Source organism: Delphinus delphis, chromosome 19 (assembly GCF_949987515.2).
Source record: "Delphinus delphis chromosome 19, mDelDel1.2, whole genome shotgun sequence".
Classification (NCBI taxonomy): domain Eukaryota; kingdom Metazoa; phylum Chordata; class Mammalia; order Artiodactyla; family Delphinidae; genus Delphinus; species Delphinus delphis.
The window spans coordinates 21,266,809-21,286,633 of record NC_082701.1 but is presented as its reverse complement, the minus strand read 5'-3'; the positions used below and the strand labels follow the sequence as shown (position 1 = coordinate 21,286,633).

The 19,825-nt window shown below is 49.3% G+C and overlaps 1 protein-coding gene across 2 annotated transcripts in view; it reads right to left on the bottom strand.

The window, feature by feature from the left end:
- Positions 1-13,487: 13,487 nt before the first annotated feature.
- The window catches only part of IKZF3 (IKAROS family zinc finger 3), an 83,651-nt gene continuing 77,313 nt past the window's right edge, over positions 13,488-19,825 (bottom strand). For both annotated transcript variants that reach the window (XM_059997764.1, XM_059997765.2), the window contains one exon: positions 13,488-15,421. In XM_059997764.1, the coding sequence (XP_059853747.1) occupies positions 14,718-15,421 (704 nt within the window). In that variant the 3' untranslated portion in view covers positions 13,488-14,717. The remainder of the gene's footprint in view (positions 15,422-19,825) is intronic.

Sequence of the window (19,825 nt, the reverse complement as noted above, 5' to 3'; positions counted from 1 at the left end):
CTCCGTCCTCCCCAACCCCAGGTCTGCTCCCTGTCCTTACAGTTGGTTCTACGCCCTCCAGAAAGTCCTATAAATGGAACCCCACAGCACTCAGCCCTGTGGGTCTGGCTTCCCTCTCCAGTCTGTCCTTCAGCGTCCAGAGTGATCTTTCCAGAATATCACTCCGCCTGTTCCCCCGTGCCTCCACTTCAGCCCCGATGCACCCTGCAGGGTCTGGCCTCTGCCCACTGCCCATACCAGCCCATGTTTTTGTCGAAGAGTTTTATAGTTTCAGCTCTTACATGATGGGGGAGCTTTATAAGAAAGGTATCAGACTGGTAACACCTGAACTCCTGCTCAATCTTCAGATCGCAAAGAGATAGACCCTCCCTCCACACGTGTGAACCTCAACGGGTCATTATTTTTGCCAAGAAATCAAGCTCCCTGAATCCAATGACTAGTTTATCGGAAATAAAAGGAACAGAGGAACATGTGAAATGACACATGGGGATACAATTACCAAAATCCAGATTGGGGAACTACAGAACAGATAACCCAGTTTCTTCTTCAACAACAAAAAATTACAAGAGAAAAGACGGGGTTTCAAGAAATTTAGACATCTATCAAGCAGATGTAATGTGTTGACCTATTTGATTCAAATCCAAACTAGAGAACTGGAAGAAGCATTTATGAGCAATTGGGGGAAATTTGAACTCTGATGAGATATTTGGTAATATTAAGGAACTATGGTTAACTTTTTAAGGGGTGATAGTGGTATTGTGGTTTTTTTTTTTTTTAAGTCTATACGTTTAAGAGATTCATTCTGAAGTATTGATGGGTGAAATGATGTCTCAGCTTTGTTTTTTAAATAACCCAGAGGTTAGGGGAGAGAGTGAGTATAGTCATAGGTTGACCATGAGTTGACATTGAAGCCGGGTAATTATTCTTTAATTTTGTATAAGCTTGAAAATCTAGAATAATTTAAAAAAAAATTAATGTAGGATCTCTCCCCAAATCTTTGAGATTGGCTGGGCACGAGGTGGTGGGATCCCATTTTGCAGGTGAGGAAACTGACTCCTCGTTGAGGAGAACTGCCCCAAATCAGTGGGAGAGCCAGGTCTGGCCCGTTCCCCTGCCCCTGCCAGGCTGACTTCCAGGTGGAATTCCCAAGTGGCCTGTAGGGGGGGTCCTCCCCTGGAGAGCCCCCTCCCTTCTCTGCAGCCCTCTGGCTGATGGGAGGTGTTGTCCTGAGGTGACCTTGAGAAGGACCAACCTCTACAGCCAGCCCTCGGGCCAGGCTTGGCAGCTCCAGCAGCCACTCGTGACCGAAGCATCCCCAACCCTGGCTAATCCCAGGCTGGGGAGCCAGGCCTGTCAGACAGAGGTGGGCAGAAAGGCCTCATCCATCCTCAGCCTGGAACCTTCCGGGGTTTACCCTGAAGAACTTACTACAGCCCAGGTGTGAGAGGGGTGCAGATTTTGTTTCTTTTTAGCAGGGTTTAAGGAGGCAGGGACCAGTGCAACCTGCTGCCTGCCACCTGCTACCTGCCACGGTTCCCAGAACCATCCTACCAGTGGCTGCCCCTCGGGCTCGAGCTGGCTGGTACTGGCTGTGTGCTGGCCATGGATGCCCAGGGCCACTTCTGAAGCATAGGTGCAAGGGGTCCAGGCCGGGGTGAGAGTAAAGGGGTTACAATGAGTCACCTCTTAAGCATGTCCAGGGATTTAGGCTGCATAAAAACAGGACACAGGACTTCCCTGGTGGCGTGGTGGTTAAGAATCCGCCTGCCAATGCAGGGGACACGGATTCGATCCCTGGTCTGGGAAGATCCTACATGCCACGAAGCAACTAAGTCCGTGTGCCACAACTACTGAGCCTGCGCTTTAGAGCCCTCGAGCCACAACTACTGAAGCCCGCATGCCTAGAGTCTGTGCTCCGCGACAAGAGAAGCCACTGCAACTAGAAGCCCGCGCACCACAATGAAGAGTAGCCCCCACTCACCGCAACTAGACAAAGCCCAGTGCAGCAATGAAGACCCAGCACAGCCAAAAAATAAATAAATGTTAAAAAAAAAAAAAGCTCTATTTAAAAACAAACAAACAAAAAACAGGACACAGTGTCCCCTCACAGCCTAAGACACAGGGCAGGAGACAAAGCCCTTCTATGTCAATCAGCTAATTGGAGGATGTGAGACAGAGATCATTCCCATTTTATAAATGGGAAACTGAGGTTCAAAGAGAGTCCCCCCCGAGGTCATAGATGCAGTTAGGGACAGAGGTCAGACTCAGCCCATCTTGCGAGTGGTGAACACAGTCCTTCCTCGCCCTGTCCTTTTTCTCTGCCCCCTTCCTTCTCAGGGCCACCATGAGGGACCTGGACTGCTGGGGGCCTTTCGAGGCAGCAGCTGGCTCAGCCCTGAGCTGGATACTGGAAATCGGCAGCTGGACATCCTTGGTGAGTGGCTGAGACTGCTGGCTTCCTGGAGGAGAGGCAGCAGTTGAGAATGCGGGAGACAAGGGCCCCTCAGCTCACAGAGAGACCAGGGCAAGATTCCCCAGCTCTGAGGATGCAGCATGACCCCCAGAGGCCAGACAGCAGAAGGGACTGCCAAGGAGAGCTGCAGTGCTAGATAGCGGAGGCCTGTGGTTATGAGGAAATCTGGGCTGGTGGGAGGAGGCGGGGCAGGTAGAGGCTAGTGCCTCAGATATTGTCTTTTCAATATTAAGTTATTGGGTTTGATTATCTTAAAAAATGTCCTTGTTAAAGAACATTTCAGAAACCGGTAAAAGACTTTGGGAAAGAAAAGGAAATTCCCCATATCTCCCCCTGCTGAGGACGCAAGCATTGAGAGAGGGTGGTGCAGGGCCATACGCAGGGAGCTGGCCCTAAAAGGCTTGTAGTACGTCATGGACACCGGCTCCTGGGGCTAGTGTGGCTGCTGTGAGCCTGGCGCCAAGGCGCAGAGCTGTCCTTGGCAGCAACTGGGCCGGTAGGAGGGTGTGGCCACAGGGTTGGCCTCCCTGCCTGCTCAGGTATGGAGGGCAGGGAGGGCTGGTGCCAACTTTCTGGACTCTGGGAAAAGGTGGGCATGATTCTAGGGGAGCCCATCTCTCCTAGGATGTCCTGGGAGGGTCATCCAGACAGACAAAACTCTGGCCAGTTCATTCTCTCCTTGCTCCCCAGACATCCTGGTCAATGAAATCTATGCAGCCTCCAAGTTCATGAGCGGAGGACCTCCTGGTGCAGGCCTGAGGGTTCCACCTCAGGTCAGTGACCCTGTCTGGCTCCTTCCTCTTGCTCCGGTGCCAGACACACCGAGGAGGGAGGGAGGGAGGAAAGGGGAGAGGCAGGGGAGCCCAAGGACACTCAGAAAGATCCTTTCTTCTGAACTGTCTACATGAGCACTTTTCAAGTGTTCCAGCAGGGGTTTGGGGGCAGGTTGGGGAGCTCTGGAGGGAGCACTGCCTTTATATCTGGGAGTTCGGCTTCATGGTGTATTTGGGGAAAAAAAAAAAAAAAAAAAAGGCTTCCACTACTGAACCACCTCTCTGGTCCAGCAGGCAGAAGAGAGGAGCCAGAGAGGTCAGGGGTTGGTCCACCTTGCACAGAGGTTGGGGAGTGGTGGGGGTCTGTAGCAGAACCTCAGCTTTGGGGCGTGGGCGTGAGGTGTGCAGTAGTCTCTTCAGACAGAGCTTTCAGCTGGGGTAGGGAGTTGGGAGAGGAGGCAAAAGAGAGAATCGTATGTTGGGGGAGTTTGATGTTGCAGACTGGCATCAAGAACCACAGGGGAAAAAAATAAAATTAAAAAAAAAAAAAAAAAGAACCACAGGGGAGTGGGTGATCCTGGGGGCTGAGGCTGGTGCTCGGGGGTCCCTCATGATGTCCATACAGGAAGGGGTGTTGGGAAGCGGTAGCATTTGGGCTGAGAAGGGTCGTGCTGTACCAGGCCCTAATGAGGCCTGAAATTCAATCTCATGTGGGTTGAGCTATGATGGCTTCTAGCGTCCTCTTGCAGGGCCGCGTCTACCCCAAGGAAAGGGCAGGTTTTTCTTTCCCAGGCACCTGGAGGGCTGTTTAGTCGGAGCTGTGTTTTCATGGTAAGCAGTTTGTTTTTACTCGGATTGGGTTTATCTTGTGGTTCTGGGGAGACTGAGGGAGAGTGGTAAGCCAATGCCACTCTGTTAGGGCCGCCACGTGGATCCCTCTAAGGTCTCTGTAGTCTCGCTGGGCCCTGTGACCTTGGAGTGTGAGGGGAAGCTGTACACGGGGACAGAACGGGCCACCTGTACCCCCACAGACCCGCAGCCGATGGACGTGTTCCTCTGCATTTACTTGCCCAACGCACGCCCTGAGTTAGATCCAAGACAGTGTAGAAGTGCACATTCCTACCAGGCATTCCAGGGTATCTCCTTTCTTCCCTCTCCTCTTACATCCATCAGCCCGATACAGGTTCCCACCTTTTGGTTCCCTTCTCCCAAGCTGAGCCATCCGTCCCAGACATCTAAGGGATGAGCTGGGGGTGGGAAGGGGCGGCTGGGTGAGTAGGAGTGAGGATGCAGCCGGGGACCCATCCCACAGTCGCTCTGGCTCCGCAACACGTGCGCAAGATGATCTGCACCTTCCGCAAGCCCTTCCTTTCTCCTCTCCCCCCAGGAACAACCCGGCCTGCACGCGGTCGCCGGCGCCGACGGGCTCGAGCTGTCGCGGAGCTGCGGGCACCTGTCTGGACAGAGCCCCCTCCGCCTCTGAGGCTGAAAGGCCCGCCGGCTTCGCCAGCGGGTGCGCTTAGGGGGGCGGTGCCTGACTTTCAGCTGACCCGGCCCCGCCGAAGCCGCCGAAGATGCGCCTCGATCCCCGGGCCAGAGGGAGTAGGGTCGCGCGGCGCCACAGCAACGAGCCCATCCGTCGCGGGGCAAGGGGATTAGTTTGCTCTTCATTGCGAGTCGGTGGGCTGGGTGACCAGGCGGGTGGAGGGAGGTCTGAGCGCCTCATCCAAGCACCGCGGGGCCTCCGGGGGCGAAGGCCAGGGAAGACCTCGCGGGCGCGGCGGTCCAGCTCCCTGGGACCCTCTCCCCCGCCTCCCGGCCGCCCCGAGCCGGCTCAGCCGCGCGGCTGCAGTGACACCCAGTGGCGGTGGCGGGAAGTGCAAGCGCCTCTCCCTCGGCTCCCGTTGTTAAGGTCCGCGCCTCTCGAGGTTCCCACTCGTGGTTACGAGCGGGCACCCCCAGGGGAGAAGGCCTCGCTTTGCAGACTGCCCGGCGGGGCACTTCCCCTTCCCCTCCCCCAGTTTCCTCCCCTGCAGTCGCCGGAGCGCTAGGAGATCCTGCAAGGCTTCAGTGCCCGGAAGGGCGGGGCGGGGCGCAGCGGCGGCGCTGGGCTGTGACCCTGAGCAGTTTCACTTCTGGATCCTGCTCGGGGTGTGAAGGGAGAGTACCTGGGCTGGGGGAGGAGGGGGGACACACGGCTCGCCGAGGTCCAGCGCTCAGGACCCCGAGTAAAGGATGGGTTTTTACTCCTGGGGTGTCACGCGACCCACGCCTTCCTTCATTTTCCGTCCCCCCTCCCCGCCCCATGGGTTCCACTCCGCTGTCCCCGGAGCTACCGCTCCTCCCCAGCAGCAGCCGCCTCCGCGGGGGCTGCCGACCCCCGGAGAGGCCCCGAGCGGCGTGGGCGGCAGGAGGAGCGAGCTGTGAAGCCGCAGGCAGGGGGTTAGGCTGCGGGCTGCTGAGACGCCGAGCTGTTTCTCAGAAGTGCCGCTGCCCCTCCCCTCACACACCCCTCAACTCCCACCTCGCACCGCACTCCTTCCCCCACTCCACCCGGCCTTCTCTTTCCTCTCCCAGGCACCCCCAACCAGGGAATCTGGCGTCTGAGTCCACGAAGAGCTAAGAGGACGTCCTGACAGAGGACAGGGGCCCGGGGCTCAGACCCAACCTCACTGCCCATATTCAGAGTCTCCCACCATTCCACTCTCCGTCCCTGTCCCCACTCCCCACCCCCAGCTTGTGGGCCGGGATTGGAATTTTATAGAACGGTTTTCTACGACCACTTGGGACAATCATAGGCCGCCATCACCCTGGCTCCAGCGCCCCACCTCCCTCCCAAAGAGGGAAGGAAGAGGGGACAGAACCTTCTTTCTCTCCTATTCTTGTTTCTGGATGATGGGAAAGGTCTGGCTGGAGCAGTGGGGTTGAGGCCAGGCTGTCTCTGGTGGAAAGAACTTCAGAAATCGTGACTCCAAGGAAAAAATCAAGGCGCAGAGAGGGAAAGCAGAGTGCCCAGGGTCACCCAGAGAGTGGCAGGGCTGGGACTGGCACCCAGGAGTCCAAGTACTCAGCTGGAGTCTGCACAAGGCCAGCATTTGCTTTACGGAGACTACAGAGCTTTGCTGGATTCACTGACTCTGCCTGTTTTCCCCCAATGCACAGACACACACACACACACACACACACACACACACACACACACACACACACACACACACACACACACACACACACACACACACACACACACACGAGTCTAGGGGAGGGCAGGTAAGGTTTGTGAGAGGGAGGTGCAGGTGCTGAGAATGTGATTCCAGTGGGGGCAACACAGGGACTGAGACAACGGAAGGATGAGCCTGGGGGAGGAGGCGGCATCTGCCCCCCTAGTTCCCATCCACCCCCGGGGCTGTGGTTTATTTGACTAGGCAGTTCTTCTGGGCCAGGGGGCCTGGGGGGCTGGGGGTTGAGGGGAAAGGCGAGGTGATGGGAAAAGGCTGCTCTGGGGCTTCCTGCCCCCTCAGTCCTGGGGAAGGGGGGCAATTTACATCACCCGCAGGTCCTCTAACCTCCATTCTTTCCACTGCAGGCTCTTTCCCTGGGTATGTTCCTGTTATTCTGGGGGAAGCTCTGTTATTTGGGGGGAAGGGAGGCAGCTGCCTACTTCACAGGTCAAGACAGAGTTAAAAACAAAACCGCAGCAAATTCAACACCCCGTGTCCTTCAGGGACTTTCCATGACACCTTCCTTCCCCCCTCTCCCCCAAGCCAGGGAGTACCTCCCCAGAGGGCCTCCCCACCCCAGGTGCAGTGGCTTTTGGCTTTTATGCAAACAACTGTCTGACTGGGAATGCTCTGCAGCCCGACCTTGTGTCTGTCCTGGCTGCAGGACCTCCTCTACCAGTCCTCAGCGTTCCTGGCCTTCCCAGAACTCCCCCCCTCAACCCCCCCCCCCCCCCCCCCGCCACTCTTCCTCAGACTCTGGATTCTAGGGGATGGGAGGGAGGGAAGGGAGCTAGGTCTTGTCCCCCTGCCTGCCCTCGGGTGGAAGTTGCCTGCAGGTGGAGGTTTGCACCGCAGCCTGGGTGAATGGCCTGCTTGTGTTGAGGGATGGGGAAGGAGGAGGGTGCAGGTGTAGGGAGGCCTCCAACGCCAGCCCCACCCCCACCCCCAAAGCATCCACTTAGTTGCCAAGAACTAGTAAAGGAAGCTGTCATCAAGCTGGAAGGAAGTCCATTCAGCCCCAATCCCAGACCTAGCCAGCTGCCGAGCTCTCTCCCCAGCAGAGGAGTCTCCCCGCTTCCCTCTCTTCTGAGCTGCTTCTGCTTTGGGAAGGGAGTGAGGATGGGGAAGGCCACAGACCATCCTCTCCAAGGCTGAAAATCAGCTCCTGAGGGGCTATTTTCGAATGTATTTAATGCTCCAGTACACAGGCAGGCTGCAGAGCCATTCCTCTCTCCCTGGCCTTAGCGCGGAGACTGGAAAACCTGCTGGAGAGTCTCAGGGCTGTCTAGTGGTGCTGAAGCGGGGGATGGAGCTGAAGACAGAGCCAGTGAAAGCTGCCACCGACCCGGCCCCGCATTTGCTAGCCCCTAACTTCAGGAACGTCTTCCTCCTGCCTCTTCCACCGAGGAGGGGAAGGTAAGGTGTTCTGGATGAGGCTAAGCAGAAGGCCAGACCACCCCTCACACTCTTTTCCGACCTCTTCTCAGAGAGAACAGAGGATATCAAGACAGGAAGAGAGCCACGTGATCCCGATGCCATTCTCCTAGGAGTTTCCCCCAGCGCCTGAGGCTTGGGCCTCCAAGTATCTACAGACTACATTTCAATGTGGCCGAGTTCTCCTGCCAGTTGAGTTCCCCAGCGTGGATGTTTCTGAGAACCCAGAGATGGAAGAATCAGGACTTGCCTGTCTTTCAGGAAGGATCCCTGCTGGGAGGGAGGGCGGGCTGGTGTCTTGGAACTGGGAGACACCGTGCCAAATCTGTCCCCGACCTCCTCAGATCCCCTTAGTGAACTAAGGGCCAGTGGAACCAGAACCCCACTATGGGGACATGGGGGCCAGCGGCAGGATACCGACGGCAGGTTCAGCAAGGCCTCAGGCAAGATGTTTTATTTCAATGATAATTCTCTTTATCTAGGTATCTGAACTTTAAGAAAGAGCCGGAGGGGCTAAATTAAGAAACTATTCTTAGGGGCAGAATTAATTCCATTTTCTGACAGCAGCAAGGGCAAATGATAGGCGTGCACAATGACTAATTTTAAACACACCAGTATTTTTTTTTTTATTTTTCAGTGTAAAAACCAAACATAATAAAGAAACTTTGAAAACTATCAGCAGGGTTGTTTGTGATGCGGGAATGCATTCATTACGGTTCTGGCAGGCTAGCATTGCTACATTTCAGAAGCTGCTTCTTTACACAGTCTTTACAGAGGAGTAGGGCACTACAGGGGTCCAAGGGGTCAGACTCCAGGTAAAATCCGAGAGGAGTCAAGAGAGAAGGTCACTGCTGGGCAGGGAGGGCATTTCTGAGAAACCCAGATGAGCGTGCTGTGAGCACAGCCTGTGTCAAAACCACTCGGCAAGTTGTCTCTCCCTCACTCCTGGTGGGAAGGCCACCCTGAGCCCCAAACCATGTTCCCTTCTCTGCCCTGCCCCCACCCCGTCATTCTGCAGACAAGGGTCATCCACAGACCACACGTGTGGTGGCTTTGGCAACCAGAAATTTAAAATAAACTATGGTTTTTCCAGTAGCCAAAAGGATCCCTCACCAAAGCTCACAGACTGAGAACCTGAGCATGCAAAACCACAGTCTGGGTGAAGGGATGTCTGCTTTTCAAATGACCTGCTAATTCTTTGCAACCCACAGTAATTTGGTTTCTGTGAACCCACAGAAGCAGGCCCACCGAAAAGGACCTTGTCTGCTAACCTGGAAAAGTCCTTGTGTAAATGAGTCATTGGCAATGGGATCAGTCATTTTTAAGGCGGCCCCATTTTCCTAACGTGTCAAAATGTCTGTTCTCAGTCTTTTTAGGAGAGGGTGAAGCAAAGCTGCACCCATATTCAGAAAATGAACTAGGTCCCCCAGATGCATGGCATGGGCTTGGGAGAAGGCGGGTGGCATCATGGGACTGCTCTCCAGGCTTCTAGAGTGGGGTGGATGGAGAGATGGACAGTGAGAACCATTTGAGGAAACTCTAAATCGCTTGAAGAATTAATGGTTGAGGGCTCGTAAGACGGTGAGGGAGCAAAGCTAGGCTACTTCCCTGGCTTCAAAGCCATGAAGTATCTGTACCATGTGGTTCACACACATTGGTTCTAAGGCTCAGCATATTCTTTACTCTTAGGCATTAAAACAACATGAAGGAAACATGTGTGTTAGCGATCAGTTGCCTTCATTGGCAAGTGAATTACTATCACAGTCCTAGTATGGTCTTTGAATATTTTCCATGTCTTTAAATCCAGATACAGTACATATAGTGGAAAATTTGCAACCATTCAACAAAATCTGCCCCCACGCACACAAAAAACAGAGTAACTTTACCTAATAGACAAAATTACATGAAACCTCACAACGTCCTTGGGAGGTAGATATTGTTATGTCCTTACATTTTAAAAAATCAAAACATTAACATTCCAGTTTCAAATAACAACTCAATATCAGCATATAAGACACTCCAATATTGTAATATTCAGAGGAAACTTGCCTCCAGCTTCTTCAAAGTGCAAAGACCTGTTTCTCATGTTTTTTTTTTAATTTTAAAAAATTCATTATTTATAAATTTATTTATTTATTTATTTTTGGCTGCATTGGGTCTTCGTTGCTGCGTGCGGGCTTCCTCTATTTGCAGCGAGTGGGGGCTACTCTTCCTTGTGTTGCGCAGGCTTCTCATTGCAGTGGCTTCTCTTGTTGTGGCTGTAGGCGCACAGGCTTTGGTAGTTGTGGCACGCAGGCTCAGTAGTTGTGGCGTGCAGACTCAGTAGTTGTGGCACATGGGCTTAGTTGCTCCGCGGCATGTGGGATCTTCCCAGACCAGGGCTCAAGCCCATGTCCCCTGCATTGGCAGGCGGATCCTCAATGACTGCGCCACCAGGGAAGCCCCTGTTTCTCATGTTGCTGGCATGATGTGGGACACGCTATATACAGCTTGGGTAAACAGAGGTACAGTCTTGTGCTTTGAGCTCATACAAGTCGAAAGCCTACACCTCTCTTCTAGGCTCTTCCAAGTCCACAGTCTCCGGCCCTGGGTTCACTCATCATTCTCAGAACTGTTCAGTCTGTTAGGCTTAGAGAACAGAGTCCTTTCCCTGGGATGACCCAGGTTTAGCATTTGGTTTCAGGTCAAAATTGTCCTCTTTACAGGCACTTAAATCCCAAATCATTCTGCTTTTCTGAACTCTGCCTATAGAGATTCTCTGAGCTATACTTTCTATCTGAGCACAAAAATAGCTCCTAATTCTTTAAAAGATAAGAGAGATCACTGTGTATCTCTTGTCTTCTGCACAGCCTAATTCTATTTTCTAGGACAGAAGTTTCATCACTCCACTTTCTTTTCTCTTCTTGAGCTCAAACTCCTAATTCTGAGTCTTTGTCAAAGAGCCTGGACACTCTGAGAACTCAAATCTTAAGTATCACAGAGTTTCCAAATCTCCACTAGAGACCAACGTACCTACTCATAGTGGAGTACACTTTAAAGTTAGGACTTCAAACACTAAACATTTAACATTTCCATTACAGTCTTACTGGCTGTCCTGGGATATATATCAGAAGTACTGCTTTTTTCCCCTGAAAACATTCTAAATCTCACATTTAGCAGGAGGAAAAAAAGCAGAGGATAAGAACAGTGATACAGAGGCTACCTGGAAAAAATGTTATGTTGACATGAGATTTGTTAATAACACAGCGTTTCAACTGAGTAAAATTTTGTGTTTTTAAACATTTATCTTTGCAAAAGAAATCTGAGGCTGCTTTACTTCTGGGTCTGGCAAAATGTTAAGCCTTGCATTTAAAAGGTGAGACATTTGTCACTGACAAAGTCAGAAGCTGAGTCAGGAACAGTTCAGAATGGGTAACAAAGCATATGATTAGCTAGCTTCTCTGTGTCAAGGCTAATACATCTTTTTGGGAGAATGACTTAGGGAATCTAAAGCCTGGTGGATTTATTAACATCTCTCTTTCTCCTGGTGGTGTTGGTGGAGGGTAATGGGGGAGACACCTCTGTTTGGTTCTCTGCCAGGAGGAACACCTATGCAACAACTCAAATAGCGATAAGGAACATTTGGAGAGCCAGCTCTCGGTCTTTTCCACACTCATCCCAATTCTGCCACCTTGGCTGTAAGGGAACTTTTCACGGGTTTGGTTGTTCCTCAGATTTCGGTCTCCTGGGTGTGTGGTGGGGGCCTGGCTAATAAGAGGGTTGGTGGGAAATGGAGAGAGAAGACCTATGAGGCTCACGTTCACAGGGACTCTGGCTGAGAAAGGAAACGTGCTGTCGGAAGCCGCCAGGGGACCTCACCGTCCAGCAGGGTCAGATGTGAATCCTCCTCGGTCCTCCTTTCTAGGCATCTTGCTAAGGTTCTCCTTTACCTTCTTTCCCACCCCCAGCAAGGGAGGGGGTTAAGTAGAATAAGGATTGCCTGCAGAAGTAAGTGTTTACCTGTGTTGTGGGAACGACTACATACCACCTGTTTCAACTTCAAGATTTAAGAATGTGGAGTTTCCACATATACATTTTCTCTGGACTTGACATGTCCCAGTCCAGGCTCAGAATGCGACAACGAAAGTGCAGCCTGTGTGAGTGGTCGCCCCACTCAGAAAACTGACCTCAGAAGAATGGAAATCATTCAGAAAATCCATTACTCACAGAGGAAATGAGGGTTATACTTACAGAGTTCCCAGGTTGGTGGGATGGGCCTTAGTTTCACTATCTTAAGGTGCAGGAGTTGGTCTCTTCACTAAAGACTTTCCCACTAAGCTGGTAGAAATGCTCGCTTTCCCTAGCTTTCTCTCCTACTAATCCTTGCTTTCAAACGCTCTTTCTTTTGTCCCCTGAAGAGTCAACATGATGTGTGATATTTCAAGAATATAATAAGCAGCTCTTCTTTCACAATGGGTATAAGCAACCTGGTGTAGCTTGGAGTCCAGGATTATGGAAATACAGTGAGGTACTGAAGACTACACACCGAAATACATCTAGTCTTTTAGCTGAAATCTCAAACGTGTTGGGACTGTTGCCATGGAATTTCACGAGATCTTTTTTCCTGAGACAGACGCCATGCTACAAAGAAGGATAAACCATTTGTGCAGTCTGTGGTGGAACATTTTAATTACTGGCAGCACATAAACGAGTTGAGTTTGAGCCTAATGCATAAAGCCCTTTCGAAATATCAAGGCAGATACATAAAACGCTAATCCACCAGGAATTGTGGGTTCTTGGCTCCGGTAGAAATGTTCACACAGCTGACTCTTAATTTGTAAACAGGCTCCATGAAGTTGTTCCTGGAAGCGGATTTATTTTCCCTAACATAGGTTCTTTAAAAGGAGAGAAAAAAAAAAAAAAAAAAAAGGCTTTGGCAAGCAGCTGCAGGTGCCCGTTTGTGTGTACACTCTGGGGCAAGATCAAAATCCCTTCCTGTTTTTTGTTCCTCTCCACCATCCTCTTCACACCACAACTCAGTGGTTAAAGGAAAAACTTAACAATACTTCCATTTTCACACCAAAGAAATGTGAAACGTATATTCATATAATACTCTTCTGCTTAATACCCATACATTAAGAGGTTTAAAAAAATAATTGTGGTTCCTGCATAATCACATAAATTTAAAGCTGTAAAGGACCTTCGAGAACATCTGAATCCAATTCCTAGTTCTATGGTTGAGGAAGCTTAGTTTTAAGAGTTAAGTGATTTGCCCAAAGTCACTTGGCTAAGTAGTGGCAAATATGGAATCAGCAGATTTTGTGACCCTCAGTCCAGTGCTACTTCTACATTTTTAAAAAATTTTTTTTATTTATTTATTTTTTGCAGTACGCGGGCCTCTCCCGTTGCGGAGCACAGGCTCCGGACGCGCAGGCTCAGCGGCCATGGCTCACGGGCCCAGCCTCTCCGCGGCATGTGGGATCCTCCCAGACCGGGGCACGAACCCGTGTCCCCTGCATCAGCAGGCGGACTCTCAACCACTGCGCCACCAGGGAAGCCCTACTTTTACGCTTATTACATCACTTTTCCTTGATAGCATGTCTCCCATAATTAATGATAAAGATGACCGACACATCTGCAGAACCAAGGTCAGACTTCCGGGAATCTTTGTGGAATACAACAGCTCCATTTAAAATGGGGGTTGGGAACCCTCCCCCCAACTCCGACCTGCCTGATCGAGGATATCCTGCCAGCAGAGGTGCTCCCCTCTCACTCCATCCTGAAGTTCAGCTCTGATCCTGGTCATCCTCGGTTCCTTTCCTGTGGGGAGGGGGAGGCTAAGTCATACTTTCAGGATTCTTTGGTATTTTTTTGGTCAAAAAATCATTGGCCAGTGTGCTTTGGGTTTGTCCACCAATATTCCATGAAGGAGATGAAAAACTTTCAGGTGGTTCTTCCTCCTTCCCTCCATCCCTGGGTGCTGCTGCTAACAACTCCCCGCCTCAGAAGCAAGCCTGCCACTCGAGACAGCAGGAAATGGATGCCATCACCCATGGTGGGCAACATCCTGGAGTTCCCATGACAGTCTATATTGAAACCATTAGTTCCTCTGAGAGAGAGTTTCTCCTGTGCATGAATGGTTTGACTCAAAGCAGCTTTTAATTGGAGATGGGAGGGTAAAGAGTAGAAGCAGAAGTACCATCAGAAAACTTGGGTTATTTTTGCTTGTGTGGTAAGAAGTGGATCTGATGCTTGGAGACTAGGGACTTCAGTTATTGGTAACATTTTATGGCTGTTCTTTTCCTTATTGTTAGACTATAATTTGCGATGGAAGGTTTATATGCTAACCCTTTAGTCTTGTGTGAAGTGCAGAAGGGCAAGCCTTCCCAGCAAGGTCAGCTGGTCAGCAGTTCTTCTCTGTGGACCTGGGCATATGGCTAAAAGTCTTTTCCACATATGGGTGATGTGTCTCAGAAACAATGTCTCATGCAGCACAACCAGGGGACTCTTCTGGTTGGCAACAGACTCCAAAGAATGCCTGTCTATTGCTGCAAAAGATAATGACCAAATGCTTCATTGGCTTTTAAATATCATAAAATTCAAGTCCCTGACGGGAAAACAAAGGTTTCACAAAAGTAGTAACATGATATATCTGCAAACAATTTCTGAATGGGGACAGCATTTCTCTGCTGCCCATGTGAACGTGATCCTTTGGACACTAAAATGGCATGAAAAGGGATTGGAACTGAGTTTGTTTTGAGAGTGATTTGTTAGGCGAGGGGTATTTTAAAAATGATGTTGAATGCTCAGGTGCAAATCATCTCTGGGCCCAGATCTTCACTTCAGCATGGCTCTGTGTTCTCCTCTGGCTATGTGAGATGAGAACTCATAGCGATCGTGGCTTCGATAGCCACACATGTTACACTCAAAAGGGTCACGAAAGCCGTGGCAACCCATGTGAATAGTGAACATCACGTAATCCAGGAAGAGGACTCGACAGTGGTCACACCGGTACACATCCATCACCTCCCCTTCTTTGTTGATCACTTTGATGGAGTCCCTTGGGCAGATGGGTGGGGGCTTGAGGAGTTCATAAGAGCGGGGGACCTCCTTCAGAAGCGGCATCCCATTGCGGGCCCGAGAAGGGACCATGTGATTTTGCTGGTAGATGTGATTCTGGCGTTCCTCATGGTTGCTGTCAGTGTCCGTGGAGTCGTGGCCACTGTTGTTGGGGGAGAGGCCTCTTTCAGAAGGCAGACTCTTCTCTGGCAGCTGGACATTCTTCTTTTCCAGGTCCTGGGGGGCACCATTCGGCATCTCGGCACGGGTGAGGGCTATGGGGTACATGCTGCTGATAACTGGGACCATCTCTGAGGTGGGAGCAGGCGGTGTCTGGACCAAGGGGCGCAGGGCTTCGGCACCAAGATAGCTGATGGCGTTATTGATGGCCTGGTCCATCATTCGGGTCTGGATTATCTCACTCTCTTTCTCATACACATAGCTGGGATTATAGCTGACGTCAAAGCAGTGGCGCTTCTCACCTAGAACAAGGGAAGGAAAGAGTGACAAAAGGAACAACACAAAGGCAGAGAGTTTGTAAAATTATTTTCTGGAGTCCTTGGAAAGTGAGGAAGGACAAGTGGCCTGTTCAAGAACACTCAGCCCAGACAGAATGGTCCCACACGGGTGTTGAAGCCTCAGGGGACAGTGATTGACAGCACATGCTTGGACAGTCAAAATAACTGAAACCAGCGGGCAAAAGGGAGAGTCAGAGATGTCACTAAGTTGAGGCTACAATGTGAGTTGTTTCCACTGCTCATGTCAGAGGGAACCCTGGAGAAAAGAAGCAAGAGAACACCAGGAGGGGGCTTAAGAGGGGGCAAGGCAGCCGCCAGTGTGCAGGAGCATGGGGACCTCTGCACTTCTATTGTCCATGAACTCTGAAGACGCAGTCAATCCCCGAACTCTTAGTTTGCTTGTTCTTTTCTGCTTGTAACACTAGGGAGCCGGGGGCCGGAAGTGCTGCAAAAAGTGGGGATGCTCTGGCCTCGGCAGCTTTTTAAATAGCTGCAGAGGCAGAAAAAATAGCCCCCCAAACTCCAGCTTACCACTTCCCAGACACATCAGTTATCAGACTGACTGAGATTTAAATAAAAGAGCTTCAAATGTAGAGAGTTTTAGAAAAGGCTTTTTCTTGATGAAAGATCATCATGATCTTCGCCCTCTTCATAAAGTGTGTTATTCTTCTTTTGCTTGAAAAGATGTATCATTGATACATGTGTGATCATTAGTACTTATCTCACACTTAACTGAAAAATTTACTTGTGGTCACCCTCTCCTACTTCTCATGTCAAACTGCTGAGAAATTTTGAAAACAGAGTTTAGCCACCTTCAGGGCGTGTGGGTGTTGTGTGTTAGAAAACAGAGGCTCTCTGGCCACAGGGAAGGCAGGAGCGGGATCTTCAATGATGGCAGATGTGCTCAATGGTGAGTGGCTGGTAGAGGCAAGAGAAAGTGGGGAAGATGTGTCAAGGGCTGGAGGTGAGGCTAACATTATTGCTGATGCTTTTTCATTCTGTAGACATTGGATTCTGAGAGATTTGCTAAACCGTAGCCTCTCTTCCCTAACATCTCCTAGGCCTGTTGTGGTTCCAGAACGTGCCACTGCCATACAGTAGAGGCTTCTGGGAAGACAAAACAGAAGAAAACAAAAAGGATTGGAAGAACCAGTTTCTGTTCTTGAGGTATCTCCAACCTAGTGGGAGAGAAATAAGACTTGGCTAGATGGAATTGGAGAAAAATAAATGTTAAAAGTTGAGAAAGGGCTGCCTTGCTCTATGGAAGCTTTTGATTTTCTTTTAAATGCCATGTTTGAGGCGTTTAAGCAGGGTGGGTGACGTGTCTTCTGTAAAAAGAATGAAAAGGGAAGGGCAGGGTGGTTTGTAAATATACAAACTGTATATTTAAGTGTTATGGGAATGCGAAAAATTCAGGAGTACTTGTGGAAGGGAAAGCATTCTTGGAAAACCTAAATTTTGAGAAGGGTCTTGATGAACTGGTAGGATTTAGATTTTCAGAGACGTAGAAGAGATATCCTAATTGAGGGATGAGCATGAATCAAGACAGACACGTGGGACCGTCCAAGACATGGGCTGGGAGGGGTAAGAGAGTCTGGTTAGAGCAAAATATCAAGAAGTGTGGAAGAAAGTATTTCTCCAAACTTCACTCAGCCCTCCACATTCCGCAATATTCATACCCCAGGGTGGTGTGGTGGTTGGGAGCACGAACTCTAGAGTCAGATGGTGTGGATTCGATGCTGCCTAGTTGTGTGACCTTGGGTAAGTCACTTAACCTGTCTATGGCTCCATGTCCTCACTTAAAATGGGGGTAATAATTGTACCTACCTCAATTGGTAAGCGCTTAGAACAGTGCCTGGCACATAGAAAGCACTTGGTAAATGTTAGGGTTTTTAATTTTGTTTGAATCAGCTCGCATTTCCTTCCTTTCTTTTTTTGCTGAAGAAATTTGTTTTTTAAGGAAACTTTATATCACTAACATAAACAGAAAATCAGAATCACTTGCCACAAATATAAGGTAACTATGAAAAATAAAGACAACGAAATAGCAATTTATTAAAGTTTGATCAGATACTGTAAGTACCTGGAGACAAAGATCCCCTCTCTCTTTGCTAAAAATAGAGATTACCAAGTGTGTGATTAGTGTTGAAGACAATTAACATCTTATTACGTCTAAATCTTTCTCCTTGGTATAATCAGGAAGATTGAAAGAGAACTAAAAAGAAAATAACTTTCTTGCCATGTGGATCAAGGTTTTCAAATGCTCTGTGAGCCTCCTGGCACTTTGCTGCCAACATTTTAGGAGATACTGAAAAAAGATAACACGCGGTGGGACCAAATGATGGGCATTCTGAATAACCAACCGTAGGGTTTAGATTTGGACAAACGGCAAACCTCTATAAACCGCATTGAGCAAGAGATGCTTGTGGTGAAAATGTTATTTTCAGGATATTAATGTAACAGCAATGTGTAAGATGGACCAGAACAGTGAGAAACTGGAGACAAAAAGACCTGCTAAAAGATCCAATCTAATCAGATAGATTTGTCCTGTATCCCCACTACCTTAAGGCCAACCTGACAGTTTCCAGACAAATAGCTGAGAGAAAAAGTATGCACAGAAAATCACCGTACCTTGGCAACTCCATAAAAAGGAACAGAAACGTAGACCTTTGCCAAAGTAATCAACGGTTCTTCTTTTCAACTGCCAGATTGGATAAGTCTCTGATTAGAGCTGTTTGGAAGAACGAGACTGAGGACATGAAAGCTGTCTAAAGTCACAAATATTCATTCCCCTGAAAGTGACACAGAAATGATGAACTTTGTTTCCTGGCCTTTTCAAGGTTACTGATGATTTTCCAGTGTGGTTGGATCTACTCAGTTCCCCAAATACCGGGGGTCCCTGGAAATCTTTTTAATCTTTTCGCCTAACAGAGAGGCTCCAGAAAGTTTCCGAGGTGGGGCAGGCACATCACAAACTCTGCTTTTATCTCTTCTCCCAAGAGTTGGTTTTACTTAACTAGGCCTACAATTTCATAATCTATACCACCTGCAGCACATGTCAGAAAACAGCTGAGTGCTGAAGTTGTAAGAGGCAAAACAATAAGAGGAAAATCAACCCCTGGATGAGTGGAAATATGTGACTGAGTTCTGTGGTTAACGCAGACCATTGTTCATTGTTAAGAAGATGGGAGAGCCTCAGATCTTCACGTGCACGCAACCTGCACTCATCAGGTCCCCTCATCTCCGAGTTACGGTAACTTGATTAGTGCAGATGATTATCAGTCACCTGTAGACACGATGACTCAATGTGTATGAAACTCAGAAGGGGTAAACTACAGTAATTGAAAAGCCAACAGCTCACGTTTCTTTAGTAATACACTCATAAAAAAGGTTACTCAAACCACAAGAGCACAAGTAACTGCTCCCAAACCTGCACAGAGCTTCTAGTCCAGCTTCTAGTCAAAATCGTACCACACACGTTTGAGTGATTAATGAGAGAAGCTTCGTGCTGAATTACAGGTTTTCTCCCAATGATAATACAAATGGCAACAACAAGTCCTACGTTTAGAAACCAAGGCTACTTGGTTGGGCCGTTCCCTACCTGTGATCCCCTTTAAAGGTGTCAATCCCTACCATCTAGGCTTTGGTAACTCTGAACTGAGCAACTGCCTGACCTGAATTGCTGCAATGTGGTGAGGGCATATGGTTGTTGGCTTCTAAGTGCCAACCTGAAAGTACAGAATCATAGCCTAAAGCTAAAAGGGACCTTAGCTGAGCATGTGGATTTAGACCTCTGCCTTTGGGATGGTTAGAGTAGGTTAGAGTAGTAGGTTAGAGTAGGGACAAGATCCACTACTCTAACCTGTTTACTTCTCTACTTCACAGTACCAAGCACTGTGCCTTATATATATAATACCAAGAAGAATAGCTACTATTTATTGAGCCACTACTATATACTCAGTGCTGTCCTAGGTACTTTGCATATTGTCTCACTTTACCTAAGATGAATTATCATCTCTTAGTCAGATGAAGGACCTAAAGCACAAACGGGTTGATTAACTTGCTCAGGTTGCTCAGCTGGTAAATGGAGAACCAGGATGTGATCCAAGGGCCCATATACCTCAGGATATGGTTGAGCATTGACTGCTGTTTCCTGGCTGCTACCTCGCCCATGGCTGCACAACCCCACCACTAGCAATGACTTCAGATTCTCTGCTGGGATGGTTCCCATAGGCAGTAGAAAAGCAACTGTGCTTTGTTCCATATGGACCAGTAGCATGCATTCAAGAAATTTCTATGATGAACAGAGTTGTCATGATGTCCATAAAGTGCTTAACAGAGTACTGGCACATGTAAGCACTCAATAAG